At 38.8% G+C, this 18,799-nt stretch overlaps 1 protein-coding gene across 2 annotated transcripts in view; it reads right to left on the bottom strand.

Annotated features, from left to right (window-relative positions):
* The window catches only part of GFRA1 (GDNF family receptor alpha 1), a 140,324-nt gene that overhangs the window by 28,722 nt on the left and 92,803 nt on the right, over positions 1-18,799 (bottom strand). For both annotated transcript variants that reach the window (XM_086616576.1, XM_086616577.1), the window contains exons 5-6: positions 7,285-7,394; positions 1,998-2,132 (exon numbers count right to left, since the gene is read on the bottom strand). In XM_086616576.1, coding sequence (XP_086472702.1) covers positions 1,998-2,132; positions 7,285-7,394 — 245 coding nt within the window. The remainder of the gene's footprint in view (positions 1-1,997; positions 2,133-7,284; positions 7,395-18,799) is intronic.

Raw genomic sequence — 18,799 nt, 5'->3', positions numbered from 1 at the left:
ATATCCCAGCCCCACATCAAGCACAATATGAATGTGATCCCAGGTCTCTTGCTTTCTGAATCCCCTAATCCTCAGGGTACAATCTCAGATATTCCACTTTGCATAAGTAACCAAATGGGGTTTTGAATAAACATTTAACATAGGTTTTCCACATCTTCTGTAAATGCTCCAAATCACTGGTTTATTCTCTAATTTGAAGGAGAAGTATACTTTAGCAAAACAGACTAGCAAGAAATTCCTAGTTTCATCCCACTGTGGAAAAAGGATTTTTGCTTTGTCTAAAAAAAGTGGGAGGAATTTTATTCTTATCCAATAAACAAAGGACATTTTCTTCAGACACTGTAACACCCATTAATGACAATAACAATTAAAAGAAATAATTTGAACTTCTTCCAGAGAAAAAACTTTTTATTAAACCAGAAACATCTTTAATTTCTTCATGAAGAACACTTCTCTTAAAGCTAGCATGACTATAATTTGTCTCACAGTAACCTCTAATGTCTTTGATTTGTCTTCATTAATCCTGTTATACCAATAGCAAAAGGAAGGACAAGGGATCACTCTGCCTTTATTTTCTAAAAGGAACCTGTAACATTCTAGCAATTAATGCATTCACAAATTAATAAAATCTGATGTATTACTGTATATATAAATGGCAAGCTCTGTTAAGTTTGAAGAAGGTCTGATGCTATATTGTTAACTTTTACCCCATCACAGTCTGAATAGTTTTCTGGGTTTTTTTGTTAAATGATCTTGAGTAATTGATTCATTCTTCCAAAGCTTAGCAAATAGTGTATCGAATAGCAACTCAAGTCACTAACTTTTTGTATGCAAATCTCCCATATCTTCACAACATGTTGCCTGTTGAGACGCTATCTATGGAGATTTTCAGACCACTATACTAAAACACAGACTGCACCCTCCATTAGCATTAGCTCAAGTATATAGAGCTGGATGGGACAGTCTGGATCACTGAGTTTGTTTGCTATTTTTGACAAAAGCAACGTATGTTTCTTTTCATACGCTGATGAAATAAGACTTGTAAAACTGGTAAGAATTTTTTACCCTAAAAACTCCTGCTGGAAGCCTATTTCTTAACTTGCATCTGATGGTTAAAAATTTTCCAATTTTGAGCCTAAATATGTATGGCAAATATCTCCCTTTTTGATCTCGTGCCAACATTGTCCTCTAGGTTAAGTAATCCTTTTCCCTCCTTAGGCTTGCCCCTCTAATACAATTTCAGAGGGCAATCATGTATCCTTTCAACTTCTGTTCTGCTAGGCTAGGGAAGCCAAGCTCTTTTGGTCTCCTCATTTATCTGAAATTAAAACTCTGATGCACGCTCCACATCATCCAATTATGCTGCTCCAGGCAGACAGGAAATTTGAAAAGAGAACCTGACAAAATCGACTCCACTGAGCCATTCCAAAATTTATAATAGTCCCTAATTTGGAAGTGAGTTTGACTGAAAAAAAATCAATAATTTAACAAAATCTTGAAAATAGGTACCATCCAGACCTGTGTTAAAACCAGGCATCTGAGATCAAGTAGCCTAAAAAACCTGAAGCTTGGCTATAAATTGCAAACACAATCCAATTTAAACTTACCTACAGCAAATCCTTCATATCATAAACTACATGTCTCTTTTTATATCAAGTTCTTAAATTATACAGAAGCCCCTCAGGTGTTGCAATTTTTTGGTACAGATGTTGCCTGACTGTTAGGGTCCAAACACGATCTGTGATGTAAACATATTTCTATACGATACAACTTTGTTATTTGAATTTCTTTCCAAGAGATTCTCATGTTTGCAATCTTGGTCGTAAACCATAGTATCCGGCATATTTTCTTGTTTGTTTCTTACACCTACAGCAGAATCATGCTTAAAAAGTGCAAAGAGATGGCCTTGATGTATCATAACATACTTAAATAGTAAAAAAATTCCACAAAAACATGCTAAAACACATTTAAAGAAAGACATCTAATTTTGTACTCACTAAGGCATATATTGTCCTGGAAGAAATTGAGAAATTTCAGGCATTCATCTATGTCGTTACCGCTGTTGCTGCAGTCACACCATGGGGCAACGCTGAGACTGTTTGAGTCTATGTAGTTTGGTGTCATCACTGTGCCTATCAACAAAGAGTGAAGTGCAGCACGTGAACAACTTTTGTACCAAAATATTCTTTCTATACCAAGAAGATGGCAAACAGCAGTTGGTAAGTCACGTATTCAGAGCTGGATTCACAATGCAGACCCATGGCAGGGCTCTAACTTCCAGACTTAGTATTTCCTGCCTCCCTCTGCCCTTTGACACTCAGCCCTGTGCCGTACTTCACACCCTCAGTTGTTTGAATGGAACCGCTTTAGGGATTGTAACATGACTCACACATTAAAGACCCGTTCCTTTCCTCCGAAAAGGTTTATATTGCCTTCCCACAGAGAGCTGCATCAGCAGAATTGACAGGTAGAAAACCATGGCCCAGGGGAGGGATGGATTGGGAGAAGGTAGAAACCTCTTAAAAGGGTTTTGCTGCCAAATATGTGGACCTGCGCCCTGAGAGGTGCACTCTAAAAATCCGATTTTTCTTCCTTGCTTGTGTTTTTTCTCATTTTTGTTCTAGCTGCAAATAAATGGCTTGAAGCTAGACATCCAGACCTGAACTTCCTCTTTGAGTCTGCAGCCAGCCTAGAAAAACAGTTTTGAAACACATGAGCAAGGAGAATGCTAGTCATTCTGAGAGGAGCCCTAATACATCTCGGAGGAGCATTGACCCCCAGGGTGCTCGTTAGGGACCTGCCAACAGTGTGGGTTACGGTGATCAACAAAGCAAAAACATAACCAGCACGCATAAAACCGTACAGTAAATTACTATTAAATAATAAATTACTATTAATCTTGCCGTGTCACTACTTTTTCAGTAAAGTGAATGTTTCCTAAACATTGTCAACAACTTCCAACAACAGGTTCACTCTAACTCTATTACAAATTCTTTGGTAAATATTCTCACATTTCTATGTCAACTCAAGACTACCAAGAATGAAATGAAACCAATAAATGCATTTTGTGTCCTAAAAGATACACAGCAACTGTTCATCACTCATATGGATCAGGTAACTCTTGTACGACCAGCACTTATTCAAACCAGTAGTCTCACTGAAAGCATCGCCCCAGCAGGTCAGAGATTTCAAACTTCCCTAAGGATTGAGAAATTTGAACCTGTATTTTATTTGTCTAACCAAACAGGAAAAATTAAATAAAAAAGGGCAGGTATTCCAGACTTGTACTGATGACATCTGTTTCAGGAAACACGTTCCTCATTTGGCAATCTACAGTTCTAGGACAGGCTATATATCATGAGGAAATGTGATCACATCTCCTCGAAACTGACATCAAAGTAGTCATTAAGAAGATGGAATAGATGAAGGATAAATATTAGAGACCCAAAGTGTCCAAAGGTCCAGGGTCCCAGATTCTGAAATACCACATAGGAAAGGGCTATCAAATACCAAGCTAAAAAAAGGAACATTAGAAATAACATAAATCACAGAATGACATCAAATAGCCTTTCAGTCACCAGGCAGCGCTGAGAAGTGAACAAATCAACGTGCAAACTGCTTCACACATGACGTGGGAAACAGAGGAGAAGACGCATTAAAGGCTGGCCTGGGAAAGTCAGTAATACATGTGAAAATGAACGCAGTCCTACTGGCAAAGTCACAAAAAGCATCTTTTGTCTTGTTTTCGGATATTCTTTAATTAGAATGTGATCCCATACCTTTATCTACTTCCAACTTTTAACCAATAGTTGCAGTAATAATTGCTCAAATTCTACACGAGATTAGCACATGAGTAAATAGCACAGTTCAAAATTTATTAAAAGGAGGTAGAGAATTCAGCAAAATAGGCAAATATCCTTTGCACCATTAATGAAAACTTGACAGCAGATAAATAAGAACAGGAATTATCTTAAATTAAAATAAACCAAATGAAAATATCTGTCCATTATTCATTTGATGGTTCAGTACACTATTTCAACCATTTAACATGATTTGAAAAGAAGTGAGACAAAATGAAAATCAAGAGGATTTTGCAAAAGGAAAGAAAACAGTAGGCTTTAAAAATAAAAAAAGGCTAAGTAGCAAACACTTGGTGAAGGGTTAAAAAACCAGAAAGGTATTCAGGAAATTAAAAAGGTCACAGAGGTAAGACTTTCTTATCATGAAGATGTAATAAGGTAATTAAAATGGGTCAAGACAGGGGCCAGAAGTGTAACAGATACCAAGCTACGATTAGAGTTGACGAATACAGGAAAGACAGGACAGAGAATGTGTATACACAGCACAGAAACTGTACATCCAGCAAAAACAGAGTGGCTGAAAGAGCAGCCAGTAGAAAATCAGCCTGTCATTTAAACCTGGGGGCAGATGTGAACCCAAGCAGATTATATGCTTGGTTTCCTGGGGTGGATATTCTTTTTTCCCTGCAATGTGTGTGCCTTCCCCTCCTCCCTCCCGCTAGCTGGCATCTTGGAAATTCTGCTGAAGGACACTAACGGATCAGAGAAACCATGGTGGTTGGCAGTAAAACAGGACACCCTTGTTTTTCTGTGCTCTCTCTATTGAATAGTGCCGTGATGGTCTCAGCAGCAGGCAGTCAGGTCTCCATATTTTAGAAAAAAAGCAGAGTTGACCTGAACACAGCCAAGAGTTTGCTCAATCTGGGGTCAATTAAGAATGAGGAGATGTACGGTGAGTCCAGGAGAAAGGGCATGTGACTGAAGTTCCTTTGGCTCAATGCAACTCCTGTTTATTCACATAAACTCTCATGGAATTTCTGGAAGTCCCAGGAAAATTAGGCAGATTTTATAGAAAACAAGTGAAAATGTGTCAAAAAGCGAAGGCTAAAGTAGGTCTTGAAGTCAGCAGTTAGAGCACTACCTAACTGATGTGGGAGTGCAGACAGGTCCAGATGGTTTAACTAGGCTGTAACCAAAGCACTGAATCTCAAACGTGGCCGTCTCCAAAATTATTCTATATTTTTTATGTTTTTTCCTTTACTTTTTAAAAAACAATATAGTTTGTCCCTATTACTATAACAAGGAGCCTAAAGCAATGAATTAAGATTTTCAAAATTCCTTTAAAATATACATAACTTTAAAATTACATATATAACACTCTGATGCAAACCTTAAAGAGTCTCATATCGATTGTTCTACATTTAACTGGTAAAGCACCTGATAAAAAAACTGCCTGACTCTATTCCCACTTAAGTCATTTATTTCAGGTGGGATTTCACTAATTCCAGTGAGGTTAACTCTGATTTACATCACTGTATGAGACAGCAGAATCACATCCTCTGTACCTTCCACAGAGAATCCTCAATTTCCTGAACAAATTCTATGGAGATACAATTTTTGCTACATTAAATGAAATGGCTAAATGAAATAATATTTTATCTTAATGAACAATATTTTATCTTAATTAAAACACCTGGAGATCCTGAAGCTCTGTTGAATGAATGGATCTATAACAGTTTCTTACCCACAGTCTATCTATCTCATCTTCCTGTGTTTTATATATATTAAGCAGGCATTTAAAAGATTTTACCTCTGATTTCTATCTCAGCATCTTACAAATTTGATGATCTTCACATAATTTTCTCTACTTTCATATCAGCTTTATATCAGAAGCAGGAATTTACTGCTTCAGCACATAAAAGTTTTGTTTTGGTTATTTCCATGGTTTATCAGAATTACTACGAAGAAGTAAAAACTCTGATAACACTCACCAGTACCCATCTTTTTGAATGTGTTTAAGGGCTGGCACCAAGGAAGAAAAATGTTTATTTTTCCCTTTGAAAATTAGATCACCTTTTGATTTCAACTCCTTAGGGATCCATTCCACATTTCTGATATGTGACAGTGTTTTGCAGCATGGATCATCCACAGTAACACAAAACCACCTGACTATAGGAACTGGGTCATCCTTGGGGTTAAACTGAAAAACGAATCCAACAAAACCGCCAGCAAAATTCACTACGTCCAGCAAGAACTTCTTGGCAGCTCTTACCCAGAAGTATCTATTAGTAACAGTTACTCTTTGCCAGCAGCTAGACTTCTTAATCTCATTGACTAGATCATATTTCAAGGCTATTCAATTCTTTGGTTTAGAGTCAAATGACATTCTGTCATAACTGCTCATATGTTATACCCTTTGCATACTGCCTTTATCTCTTAAGTCGTAGAAGCATGTCCTTTGAAACCATCAAATCTCATTTTACCAGTTGCCACATGGACTTACCTCACTTCTTAGCTGCTAGAGTAATAAAAACGATAACAATAAACCAGTGAATATAGCTTTCAGTCGTTTCTCAGCAAAACCAACCTATTTTAGAAATATTTTATTTTGGATATTATCTCCAGAGACATTTATTTAACAGCAGGATCTGCTTCAGGGCCTCAGCTGGGACCTTCATGCCCAACACAAGGGGATATTACTGCATCGCAGCAGGTGCAGGCTGTAAACTTAAAAACATCTTATCTAGTGGCCTTTAAAATTCGTTTGTTTCAGAGTTTTGACATTCACTTATTCTTTATTGCCCAACCATGGTATTGCTACAACAAGTTCACCTTCCTGAGATGATTTCTCTCTTTCAGGAATCAAATACTGCATAAGATATATGGAATTTGGCTTGCATAAAGCCATCCTTGTGCCTGGTGGCAGCAAACAAAATTAATTATGTTGGGAAGCAAACAGAATTTTAGAAGATAAATTTAGTCTCAGTTCACCTCCATCGACAGGCATTTCAGAAAATGTTTAGAGTGGACAGAAGGATATAGTGGAAAAAAACGCAGCTGGAAGTGAAACAAAGCTGGGTTGGTCTATTGTCTTATTCCTCAAATGTCCTGCAAACTTTCCCTGAAGACCAAGAAGTATTTACCCAGCCTTGTGATGACAGCTGCAAAATCAACCAAGCTGCAGTTCCACTTGTTCTTCTTAACCTCCTACTCCATGGTCCTGTCCAAATTCAACCACCTTAACACTTTGTAAGCTTGATTTTACTTCAAATTCAAGCACCTTTTCTCTCCTTATCTTCTGTCCTTAATTTCCTTGCAATGTACAAATTTACCCCAGGGCAAATACACTTAGGTGGAGAATTTTGCCTAGTATCATATCGTACAGTATTATATTCCACAGTTTTTATTTCGCGTGGGCCTTCAAAATAGAGTTTGGCTGTTTTTCTTAGACCAAGCAAGCCTCCCCCCTTCCCTGCCTCCTTACCAATAAGCCCCGAGTAAGCGAGGAGGCAGTCAGCATAGTTCTCCTTCAGACAGCTACTAACAGACCGTGACTCAGGCTGGCAGTTTGTGAAGAAATCTGCAAGGCGAGATCTGCAACATGAAGAAAAATGCATATCTTTAAAAATCAAGCCTGCAGGCATTCTTACCTTTTACACTCTTTTTATTTTTCGACAAGGCTTAATATTCTTTAACTTAAATATATATTGGATACATTTCAGCTGATGAGAGTTTCTTTCTAAGACTCATCTCTTTCCAGAATCTATTTTTGAAGTCAGAACAAAAAAGTGTAAGAAAACAGTAAAAAGGGACAGAACAACAGAGAAATGCCTGCCCTTTATTAAAAGAAATGCTCTGCATTTTCATGTCAAAAAAACCCCAACAATGCAGACAAAGAGACATTTTATCGTATGAGCAGTCATTTTGTCTGGATCTGAACTCTAACTGGAATCTGTTCTTCTACAGATCCAGAACACAGTTTCTGCTGTTTTACTGATTAAACAAAACTGCATGTTTGTCCTCACAGAGTATGCTTACTACATGACTTGAGGCAGGACCTGCTTTGGTACTGCTCTGAGTTTCCAGGGAATGGGCTTATCCCTGCTTTGGACTGGCCTGCAGAACCAGCTGGCTGAACTGGTGGGACAGGCAGATCCAGATGGCATGGGCTCCACAGCCCCCTGGGGCCATGGTACTGAGAATCTATTTGTTCTTGTAAAATGTGCATTTATCAGAAGTCTACAGCGTTGAGTCTGGGGCTGAGAAGAAGGGAATGTGTGCTCTGCATCAGGTTCTGCTGCTGAATGGCCATGTTATCTTCACTTACCTCGGTCACCCCATGTAAGAGCAATGCTTACTTACAGAAAGTCCTTTAAGACTAGGAGTGAAGTTATATTGAAATTAACAGATTACTACTACGTTGGAAAACGCATAAAGAAAGGACTAGCAGCCAGGAACTCTTCTGGTTATTTGCACTTTAAAGGCCACAAAGTGCTTCCATTGAGGTCTGTAAAATTTGAGAGGCATCACTGTGGTGGGTCATGGCCCCACAGCCTACAGCTGCTGTCCAGCCCATCTTGGCCTGCTCTCCTCAGCTTCACTAATGCTTTCACTTTGACTTGTAAACTTGGAGCAGTGTCTTTTGTTGATTTCTAAAGTGTCATTCAGACTTTTATCTCCATGAACAAAATTAATTAACCTCCCTACTTCGATCTTCTTTTCTCTGAAAAAGGGATGAAAATGTTCTTTTGCATATAACAACTCACAGTGATGGTCCAAGATCAGGTGCTTAATCTTTGAAAAGCCCTTTCAAAATCAGAGCAGTATAATCTATGCATTTTCAGCATTGCTTTAGCATTATGTAGATTTGCAATATAGAAGTTCTTTTTCAGTTTTGCAACGAAAACACAAAAGTTAGCAGAAACAAGTGATTTGCAAGTGATTTACTTTATTTGTTTACATGCTCCAGAGACTAATTATGTGTGTTTGCTTTATTGTTTTACCTATCTCAGAACGGGATTGGATGTACATCATTAGCTGGCCTGAAAGTAATGATGGGCAAACTTCAAAAGGTTCACAGCCTTAGTTTGAGAAAGACTCCTATAAATAGACTGTATGCAAACTGCACCTGAATTTATCTGAGCTATTCTCATGACCTCTTTTTAGTTCCATTCCTTGGTAACTGTACTGACACCAGCCAACCCATGGTTGCCTTCAAACCACAGTCAACTGTAAGCTTATCACTCCCTCCCTTCCCTTATTTAATCATTTAACCTTCAGATGGACATCTGTACCCAGTTGCCTTTAATAGCTTTAAAAAGACAAGCTCTCTATCGATCCTTCAAGATCATAGAATCATAGCATGGTTTGGGTTGGAAGGGACCTTAACGATCATCTAGTTCCAACTCCCCTGCCATGGGCAGGGATACCTTCCACTAGATCAAGTTGGTCAAAGGCTCTCCAGCCTGGCCTTGAACAATTCCAGGGATGGGGTATCCTCAACTTCTCTGGGCAACCTGTTCCAGTGCCTCACCATCCTCACAGAGAAGAATTTCTTCCTTAGATCTAATCTAAATATCCTCTCTTTCAGTTTAAAGCAATTGCCCCTTGTCCTGTCACTACCTGTCCTTGTAAAAAGTCCCCCCCTTTAGGTACTGGAAGGCTGCTATAAGCTCTCACCAGTGTCTTCTCCAGATGCCCTACATTTATACATAAATTTCTAAATTTCCATAAAGTCTCTACTTTGCTGGTGAATATATACTGTACCTACTAGTGGACAGGCTGAGAAGAAACGGATTCCAAGGTGTGGCAACAGATAAATAGCTGCACCATGAAGAAAATCTGGGCAAGGAAACCCTATGATTCCTCTCTCAGTCAATAATTAAGATGGTGGCTCAGATCCAGCCTTCTGAGCACTTGGGAAAAAAGACAATTGACCGTTTTTAAGGATTTTACAAATTTTTCTAGTACCTGGATGAAGTCTGTTTTAGGACAAAAGAGAACCTATTACATCAATCTAGTACGAAAAACCTTTGCCGTGATAGAAAGAGCAAGTCTGCTGTATGTGCAGTATTTTTTTCTTCTAAAACAAAGCAGCTCCTCAGAGTTAAACTTCATTATTTATGTGACTACAAATAAATCTTTTTGGAGATGCAATTATTCAACCAGAATCTTGATAATCCTAAGAACATTTCTTGCAATCATTTCATCACTCTTAAACGACCAGTTCTCCCTTAGATTATTAGGTGCATTGATCCAGGTATCATTTAATATATTCCTCTTCTCTAAACATTTTTAAGGACTGATAACTATGGAATAACACCAGTCATTTACTACCCAGTTTGCTTAAAGAATTTATTTGTTGTAAAACCTAAAGGAGGCTAAAAATTGCTCTGCTGATCCCTCTTGCATATAGCTTGATTTCTATGGTAATTTCTGAAGAATTTTTGTGGTCATAAAAGGTAATGATCTGACAATGTTTCACATTTAAGTTTTCATAAGCTAAATATAGTTCAGATAGCTCTGGTCCAGGCATTACTGGACATGATCATACACCTCCTCCCTAGTGAGTCATCCAAACTTTATGCTATCAAAGTTCTCACTCTCTCCTGAGCTGTTAACTACACCTGATATTTCTGTGGATTCGTTTCCACTGGAGATGAAGCTAAGTCCAGCAAATAAAACAGTAACTGACCTCCATCTGCCATAAAATAACTCTGTCATTTGCAGTGAAGATGTGCTGATTAACGCTCACTGAAGATCTAGCCCCAAACATTTCCAATAAAGTGGCACTGACGAAAGAGTGCTCATCAGCAATACCAAAGCAGTGGTGCTGCTATTTTTCTAGAGAGAGACGAATTAGCCTAATTAGGAACCATATTATCATTTATCCTTAAGCATTGCACATAATATTAAGAACTGTTTGGGTAAAAGTGACAATCCTTTTAGGGATGCTGAAAAAGAGCAAGCAGACTATAGCTGTCCTATAAAAAATACACATACTGTGTTATCTTAGTGTTGTTTCAGCAGGAAGCAACTTGTAGGTAGTAACTTAGGGGTAAGTGTCACACCTATGACAGAGCAGTTTAGCAATCTAGAGGACAAACAGAGCTTGCAACCATGTTCCTCTAAGTGTGCAATGTACATATGTGCACCTATTTGCTACGTGGCTGGATAGAGAGAGACAGGCAGTTTTATATTGCACATAACATGTAGCAGGACCACATTTAAAAGGAACTATTAAATTATTTTTCTGTTGAAGAATCACAAATCCTCTCTGTGTACAGCAGAAATTTTTCCCTTCCATTGCTTTAAAAAAAGGAACTGAAGAGAACCACACTTGACAGAAAAAAAAAAAAGCCTCTCTTTGTAGGGAAAAAAAACCCACAAATTAAATGAGTCCTACCTACCTTAGTCCTGGAAAACCTCGTCAAAGTAAAATGCAGATCTTCTGGAAAGCTCACTTTAAATATTTTGTATACTACTTACTGAAAAAATAAGAATAATCCTATTGGCAAATTCAAAGGGAATCTGCTCAAACCACAAACAGTCTTTCTGAGAAGAAAAGAATCCCAAACCTGCTATTCTCTAATGCTTTATATTAGCACCAGTAAAATCGTTTGTAACAGTTAAAAACACAAAGTAAACAAAGTTAATTTGTTTTCCTTATGATAGTGCTTCTTCAAATACTCAGCAGGATAAATCAAAACTTTCAAATTTTGCTTACAAATAAGCTTTGTTAATAGCAGTATTGTGTTTAATCTGCATATAATTTTTGAGGCAATTTAATTTTGCATTAGGACAGCCTGTTGCGTAGGCAAGATTGATTAGGTTTTCACTATTTTTTATTCTCAAAGTTTTGTAAAAGTTCTTTGATGTTTTGAAATTATCTTTGATATTTATCAGTTCTTTCTATGTAGAGTTGGTCAACTCAGCTTCAGTACAGGTGTAATATCTAAAAGTATGACATAAATGATGAAGTTGAAGAAAATTTCTAAACCTCCACTTTTAGTTTGGATCTGGTGTAAATCATGGCCTACTGGAAAGCAGCTCTACAAACTAGCCATGAGTCCTGCCCAAGAAGTACTGCTATTGCAGGGCTGGCGGGTGTTGATTTCTCTTACTTCTGTATTTCTCTCTGGCTGTACGCATCTTCAGTCGCTGGGACACAGGGGCTGAGGCGCAAGAGAGGGAAATCTCTCTTAGCTGTTCCTCTGTGGTGGTGATCTTCAGACCCAAAATGACATTGAATCTGGACCTCCCGCTGACTGCACGCACATGCACTGTGATGTCCAAGTGAGTGGTTACAACTACTTGCCCTATTAGTGAACGCAGGGAGTGACGGCTGCTGTCCTCTGCGCTCACCTCGGTGACGTCAGGTGAAGACTGGACATGCTTACTATCACCTCTCTTTACGTTGCTGCTTGTGTTTAGGTACCTATTTATGGTTTGACAGCAGTAATATAAAGAGTATGTAAATGCCAAAGCTGAGGGACTGGGGTGACTACTCTGAGTAGTCAAAGTGGCTCTAGTGTCTAGACACCGTTCGGCAGACACAGTATAGTCATGTAAGGGAAGTGCTGCATCAATATTCAAAACAGAAAAGAAGTATAAATCTGACACTGAAAAACTTCAGACTAAGACAATGAATATGTGTCACAGTGATAAATGACACCATTATAGCAAAAAAAAACAAGCCAAAATACTTGTTCTTTTTCTGTGGGGGTCAAATGCAGTATCCTCCTCTGTAGCTAGAAATAGCTTCCATATAGCTCGGGTGGTGCTGTATCTGCTGGGATGCAAGAGGTGTTGGTATGCGGCCAAACTAATGGCTTCATTGTTGGAAGAGCTTTTCATTTTTTCTTTACTTCATAAACACGCAGTGAGCGGGCAGTGAGAAAGCGAGGCAAAGGCTACGTAAGATATCAACCAGTGAGCTGAAAAAAGCCCCTGAGCAGCTCCATCACAAGAGAGATGACCCTCCCAGCACCTAGTAATATAGCTGTGACATGTTTTTTTTTCATTAAAAGACACTAGAGCTGTGTAATACTAATATATCTTATATCTCCTTAGTTATAGACACACACTATTGAACACCTGTGAGCAACTATAAATTTTGTCATTTTTTTTTAAATGGTCATTTTCAGATAAATTTATTAAACAGCAAAACCACTAATATTTTTCAGCAAAGCTGTTCGTTTTCTTTGGTTCCTACCCTCCTTCTCAAACCATGAGAGCGTCCAGGCCTCAAGGGCACTGGTGTCCCCTATCAAGCCTATGGCCCAGGACACCACTCCAGCCTTGTAGAACCTTGGTCTCCAGCCCCTCACAGCCCTGCCCTATCCAGCCATATGCCCCATTGGGCCAAGTCCACCCATGTGCTGATGTCCCAGTCTGTCCCCAGGGAGGTGCCCAATGCCCAGGGCTGCCTCACTCTCTGGCTGGGCTGGTGGGGAAAGCCCTGCCAGCAAAGTCCTGCCCTGCCTCTCCCAGGGGGGTCCCCATGGACCTCAGTGAGCCCCCAGCCCACATTGCGTCCTGACACACAGCTCAGCAGTTGTACCTTTTGGGAAGTGGGAAGGAAGGGTGAAAAAGTAAAGACCTGATAGCAGACCATTTGGCTCCCAAGCACGGAATTCTGAAAGCGGTTTCTCTCACATGAACAGCTCCAAATCTTTTGCAACACTGGCAGAAACCATTACAGGATATTGGACACCAAATACCAGCTACTAACTGAAAGAAGCTGTTTTTTATCTGGTTTTGCTTCTGTTTTGTTATTTTAAATGACTAGCAGCCTAAGCCCACACAAATATTTGATTCTGGATTCGATTTATCTCTAAAAATTGTGTTGTTCATCTGGAAGTAAAATACAGACAATCCCCAATTACATACAGGCAGCCTATTTGGATTGTGAAATAACTGGATACAGAAACAACCAGAGATCACACAAGATTCATTCAGATGCCTCTTAGCATCGCAAATGCTCGCTCAGAGCATCAGGCACAGGCACAAAGTCCACCAAAGCTGGTTCCTCCAGCTGAGCATGCAGGCTTGACCCAAAGTGGCCAGCTGCCTATCTGTACCGTGTTCCTCACCATGCCTGCCAGTCCCTACATTATCCAGGCTTTTTGTGCACCAGGGGTCTTCTGGGCATCTAGTATCCCAGATAATGGAGAGCTAACTATCAGAAATTCAGTCATGCAAAATGAAAAATATTTCCATCTATGCATATCTGTATTTTAAAATTCACAGTACAAATATTCCAACAAACCTCATTTTTCTGAGTAACAAATGCTTTAAAATAAAAATACTTCACACTCATGTTCTATTACTGTATTTTATGCACAGTAAATTATATACCATTTTCAGTTAATACTGTCCTTTCCCCTTGTTCGTGTCATCTGCTAGAGACCTGTTAGATCTTTTTACACAATGTCTGCTACAGAAAATCAAAAGAACTTAACGAAACACTAATCTCATAGTTTATCAATGTTAGTTAAATCCTCTAAGCGACTCAAGACTGTGCATGAGAGTAATTTTAATTTAATATATTAGGTCTCCTCTGGGGTTAAGGAAAATCACTAAGCTCAAATGTGACTCTAAACAAGTCTGATTTATTTGCAATTGGGTAATATAAATATTTTTATACTACTGACCTTTTGTGTAATAAAACCAATTTTGAAAACTATGGTGCAAATGCTGAGCACAAGGTAATGCAATAAAGAATTAGAACAGTGATTCTCAGACACAGTGACACAAACCAGAATTTTCTCTTTCTGTTTGCAAAAAAAATTACCTCACATCATTTTTTAGAGGCCTGTTTGAGGGAACATCTGGAAAGCATTCCACAGGAAATCAAACCTATATTAAATATGTTTTGTGGGGCTCTGTTTCCTTGCATTGGCTTTAAGCATGCATAATGTGTTTCTGTCTTCTCAGCGGCAAAGAAAACACTTCTCTGAGAATCTTCTACAAAATGATGGGCTGAACTGTCAGTCTGTGATTTCTAGCAGGGTGTGCTGCTAAGATTTCTATTTAGTCTATCTGTCTCTGTACCAAAGCTCTCCAATAACACCAACAAATCCACTACCTGCTTTTCGAGTACCATGAATTTGTATATTTTAATTTTGTTTCATTTTCTTTAATTTGAAGCTTCTAAATATAAACAACTGCCATGTTTAAAGATATCCAAGTCTCAGAGTGTCTCTTGATAGCCTGTTACTCAGGAAAGAACTAGTGCACTACGGATGGAGTTGTTCTCACTTCATTAGCTGGGCAGACAGGAGTATCTTTGAATTACGGGCTGGAAACCTAAGAAACTCATTGTCACTCTCAAAAAGCAAGCCAAAGGAATTAGTGCCACTGCAGGTCCTTGAGTGTGCCACTGGATGCTTAGGCGTTTATTAACAACTATATTGTGAGTGCACACTGAAAGGACGTGGTTCCAAGTACCTGAGAAAGACGTTCACAACAATAATATTCTCTGAAACCACTTGAATAAACTATAATGGAATGTTGCTGGCTCAAACATGAAACCGTTGTGGAATTTGGAGACAGAAAATAATCTTAAAAGTCCAATACAAGTTCTCTCTTTATCAGAAAAGTTTTTGTTGGCAGACGCACTGGATCATCAGGTTCCCTAAGGTTACGTAGGGACGCTTTTTGCATAGGAAAATCCCTCAGTGGCACTGTGGAGTGTGTGGTGGCATTCCTGAAGGAAATAGCTCCATGTCCTCTCGTCAGAGACCTGGCTGAAGGGAGGAAAGGGTGCCCAGTGTGTCCTTGCACTCAATCGTGCAGGGTCTGTAGGCAGCCAGCATGGCTGAAACTCATCGTGAAGCTACTATAAAAACTGTTCTGACTTCAGGAGTTAAGACAACAAATATAAAATCAGAACTACAGCAGATAAAAGCAGATTAGAGTCTATTTTATGTGAACCCTTTTTTTCCATGCACAAAACAAGCCCATCAAACATTAAGTGGAAAAGTTCTGGCACTAGCAAACCAATATGGCATTGATCTTACTCAACATGTTTTACTCTCTTTTAGAAGCTATATGGATATATAATGCTAGTAGAAAAAGCACTGGTTTGTAGTGTAAGATTGGAAAGAAATAATTTTTTACCATTTAAGGGTGATGTGGCTGTCTGAAGAGGTTTTTTTTTGTCTACATTGTAAAAAAAAACCTGAACGCAGCCCCTGTGGCTGAGAGCTGATGGCCTGTGATATAGCCAGATGTTTACAGAAGTTGCTCTGAAAGACATTGTCTATTCTGAAGAATATTTTGCAATGCTGCAGGATGGCCAGTTACTGAGATGTATCTCCAGCATTTCACAATGCCTAATTAGAAAAGGGAGCATCGTAACTGAGAGGACAACCACTGTAATTTATGCTTGAATTGGAACAAAAGCAAGTGAACTGAACATTCGACATGGTTTTAATTTAGCAAAGATCTTAGTCATACGTGCTTTATAATAGAAATGTTTGCTTTAATGGTTTATAGTATGTACTTGAACAAACACAGCGTAAGCACAAACATGTGAATGTAAGGTCATCTATTAATAATCTTAGGCAAGGGTCACAGTCAGCTCATATAGAAAATCTATATTCAACAGTAAACACACACCAGAAAACTTTTCCTGTGTCCCTTGTTTTAAAGCCAGCAGATAATCAAAGCATTGGAAACAGCCACCACCTCTGCCGAGAAGTCTGTATGGATACTGGTACATTTACATCTGGCTTCCACTTAGCAGTAGTTACTCCTCCAGTAACATGGTAGTGCTTAAAACATAATGAAAGCAATGCAATTTCTATTCAGTAAACATCGAAACGCTAAATTTAAAATATGCATGTGGCCGTCACTTGCTCTGTTGAGAAACAAAGTTTTATTTTTAGTTCCAGTGCTTACATTTTCTTGCAGCTATTTTAATAGATGAACCGCCACTAGAAATATTCTCTCACTGGGGCCTGATGTAGAATGATATAAATAACCTTTACAAAGTCCAGCATAATGGAACGGTAAAATCAGTTGACATTCTTTTAATTAGCACTGCCTGAAGATTTACCTACACAGAACAAGAATAGCCAAATTCATCCCTGGGATAAATCCACTGAAGTCACTGATGTCAGAGGAAGTACACTGGGAACGGACTTGACATAACAGCTCTGTTATTCACATTAAACATACAGCAGCTTCTTGCTTGTTGCATATACACGGTTTGACGTAAATGAGAAAACATTTTGATTTATTAAAGGAAGTGCCACTGTGTGATATATACACCCTTTCTTTGCTCCAGAAACAGCAAGTTAGCCAAATGTGACTGGGTGTACATTAAAAGGGATCAAAAGTCTGCTCTTCATCAGATTTAACAGATTAGTGGACGGAAAATACTCATGCAAACCAGTGGATGCTCAACTCCTCTCTATGAATATCTCTCAGCTGACAATTCAACCAATCAGCGGTAGCAGTACTCTTACTGGAATCCCATCCAGCAAAGCAATTAAGTGCTTGCTTAACCATAAGAAGAGTAGCTCCAAATTTAGATCTCTATTCAAGTTTAATGTCAAATTTAACTTTCCTGGAGTTCAATATTTTTGACTAAATATGGGTGAAACTGTGTAATTAACACATGTAGTTTAATCTTTCCCCCCTGATAAATGAACAAAACAAAGTGGGTTACATTTGCCCTGCTGTAACCCCCTTCCTGGCTTGTCTTTCTAATCTCTAGCCTTCTTATTTCTTAAATTGCACAGGCAGTTTTCCTTTCTCACTTAGAATGACAAAAGAAGGCTTTTCAGACAAAGTGGTACATAGAGACGAAGGACCACATAGGGTTGATACAAATGCCCCCAAGTTTTTGGAGCTAAAGCTTAGTGGTGGCTGTGCGTACTTCAGCCCACTGAACCATTTTGGCTAAAAAGGGACTGACATGGAAGGCAGGGTATCTAAACACGGCCCACAAAACTCTAATAATTTGTATCCGAGTTTATTTTATGATTGCTGTATGTTCACACACACACATATTTGATTCCCTATTTCACTTTTTCAACCCTGTAAACAGGCAATAATGAATATTCAGTGCCATGGTTTGTTCTTAACCTTAAACGTAACCAGAAAGGACTAGCAGGACCTCACCCACACGAGGGACACACCATGCAAACAGAAGTTGTCTGAATCAAACAGCTCCGACAATGTTGAGGCATAATTTGTATTTTACAGATAACAGGCACAAAAGAATTACACTCCCTTTTTGTGGAGACTGGGTTTCGGGAATCAGCAGAGGTTCTAGTCGACCGAAGTGATGCCACATGGAGAGTTTCAAGCTTGCCTGACAAGGGACCTCAGCGTAAAGATACTGTCTAGTTACTGCTTCTTGGAGCAGAAACCCTCTGTGCGTGAGGGTCTCTTCACTGTTAAAGCACAAAGCCATGTGAAAGTTGGGTGCAGGAATAAAGCTGAGCCATTTTTCTCATTACTATATCCTTGTGTCTTTGCTTCTTTCAGAGAAATGTCAATCACCCAGCAAGCTTTTAATCTTCAAGACCCTCTTAAGCAGAACAGAGAGAGTATAAATGAGGACTGGCTAAGCAGATCCTGGCACTGCAGAATGAGATCCAGCTACACTTTAACAGGGACAAAACAGTCTGTTTTGCTGGGTGTTCAGATTTTTGGATTCCAAAGGGATTTATGGACATGTTTTAAGGAGGAACTGCTTGATTAATTCAGAGTTTTATTCAGAGGGAAGAAATTTTAAATTACCTTTGTTTATGGGGGGAGGAGAGAGTAATATTCTGCCTATTTTACTCTGCTAACGAAAGACATCAATGTAATAAATCGTGTAAGGGTCTAGAAGGGAAGAAAATAATAGAATATTGCAGCATTTTCTATCTTTACTTTGCCTTGACTTGAAAGGGTTTTTGCTTATTTCGCAGAGACTGCATTAATATTTTTTTCCAGGCTAGCAATTCCCCACGCACATACTCCTCTACACCATCATGTTT

Source organism: Tauraco erythrolophus, chromosome 9, assembly GCF_009769465.1.
Source record: "Tauraco erythrolophus isolate bTauEry1 chromosome 9, bTauEry1.pri, whole genome shotgun sequence".
In the NCBI taxonomy this organism is placed as follows: domain Eukaryota; kingdom Metazoa; phylum Chordata; class Aves; order Musophagiformes; family Musophagidae; genus Tauraco; species Tauraco erythrolophus.
This window is presented reverse-complemented; position numbering and strand designations above follow the sequence as displayed.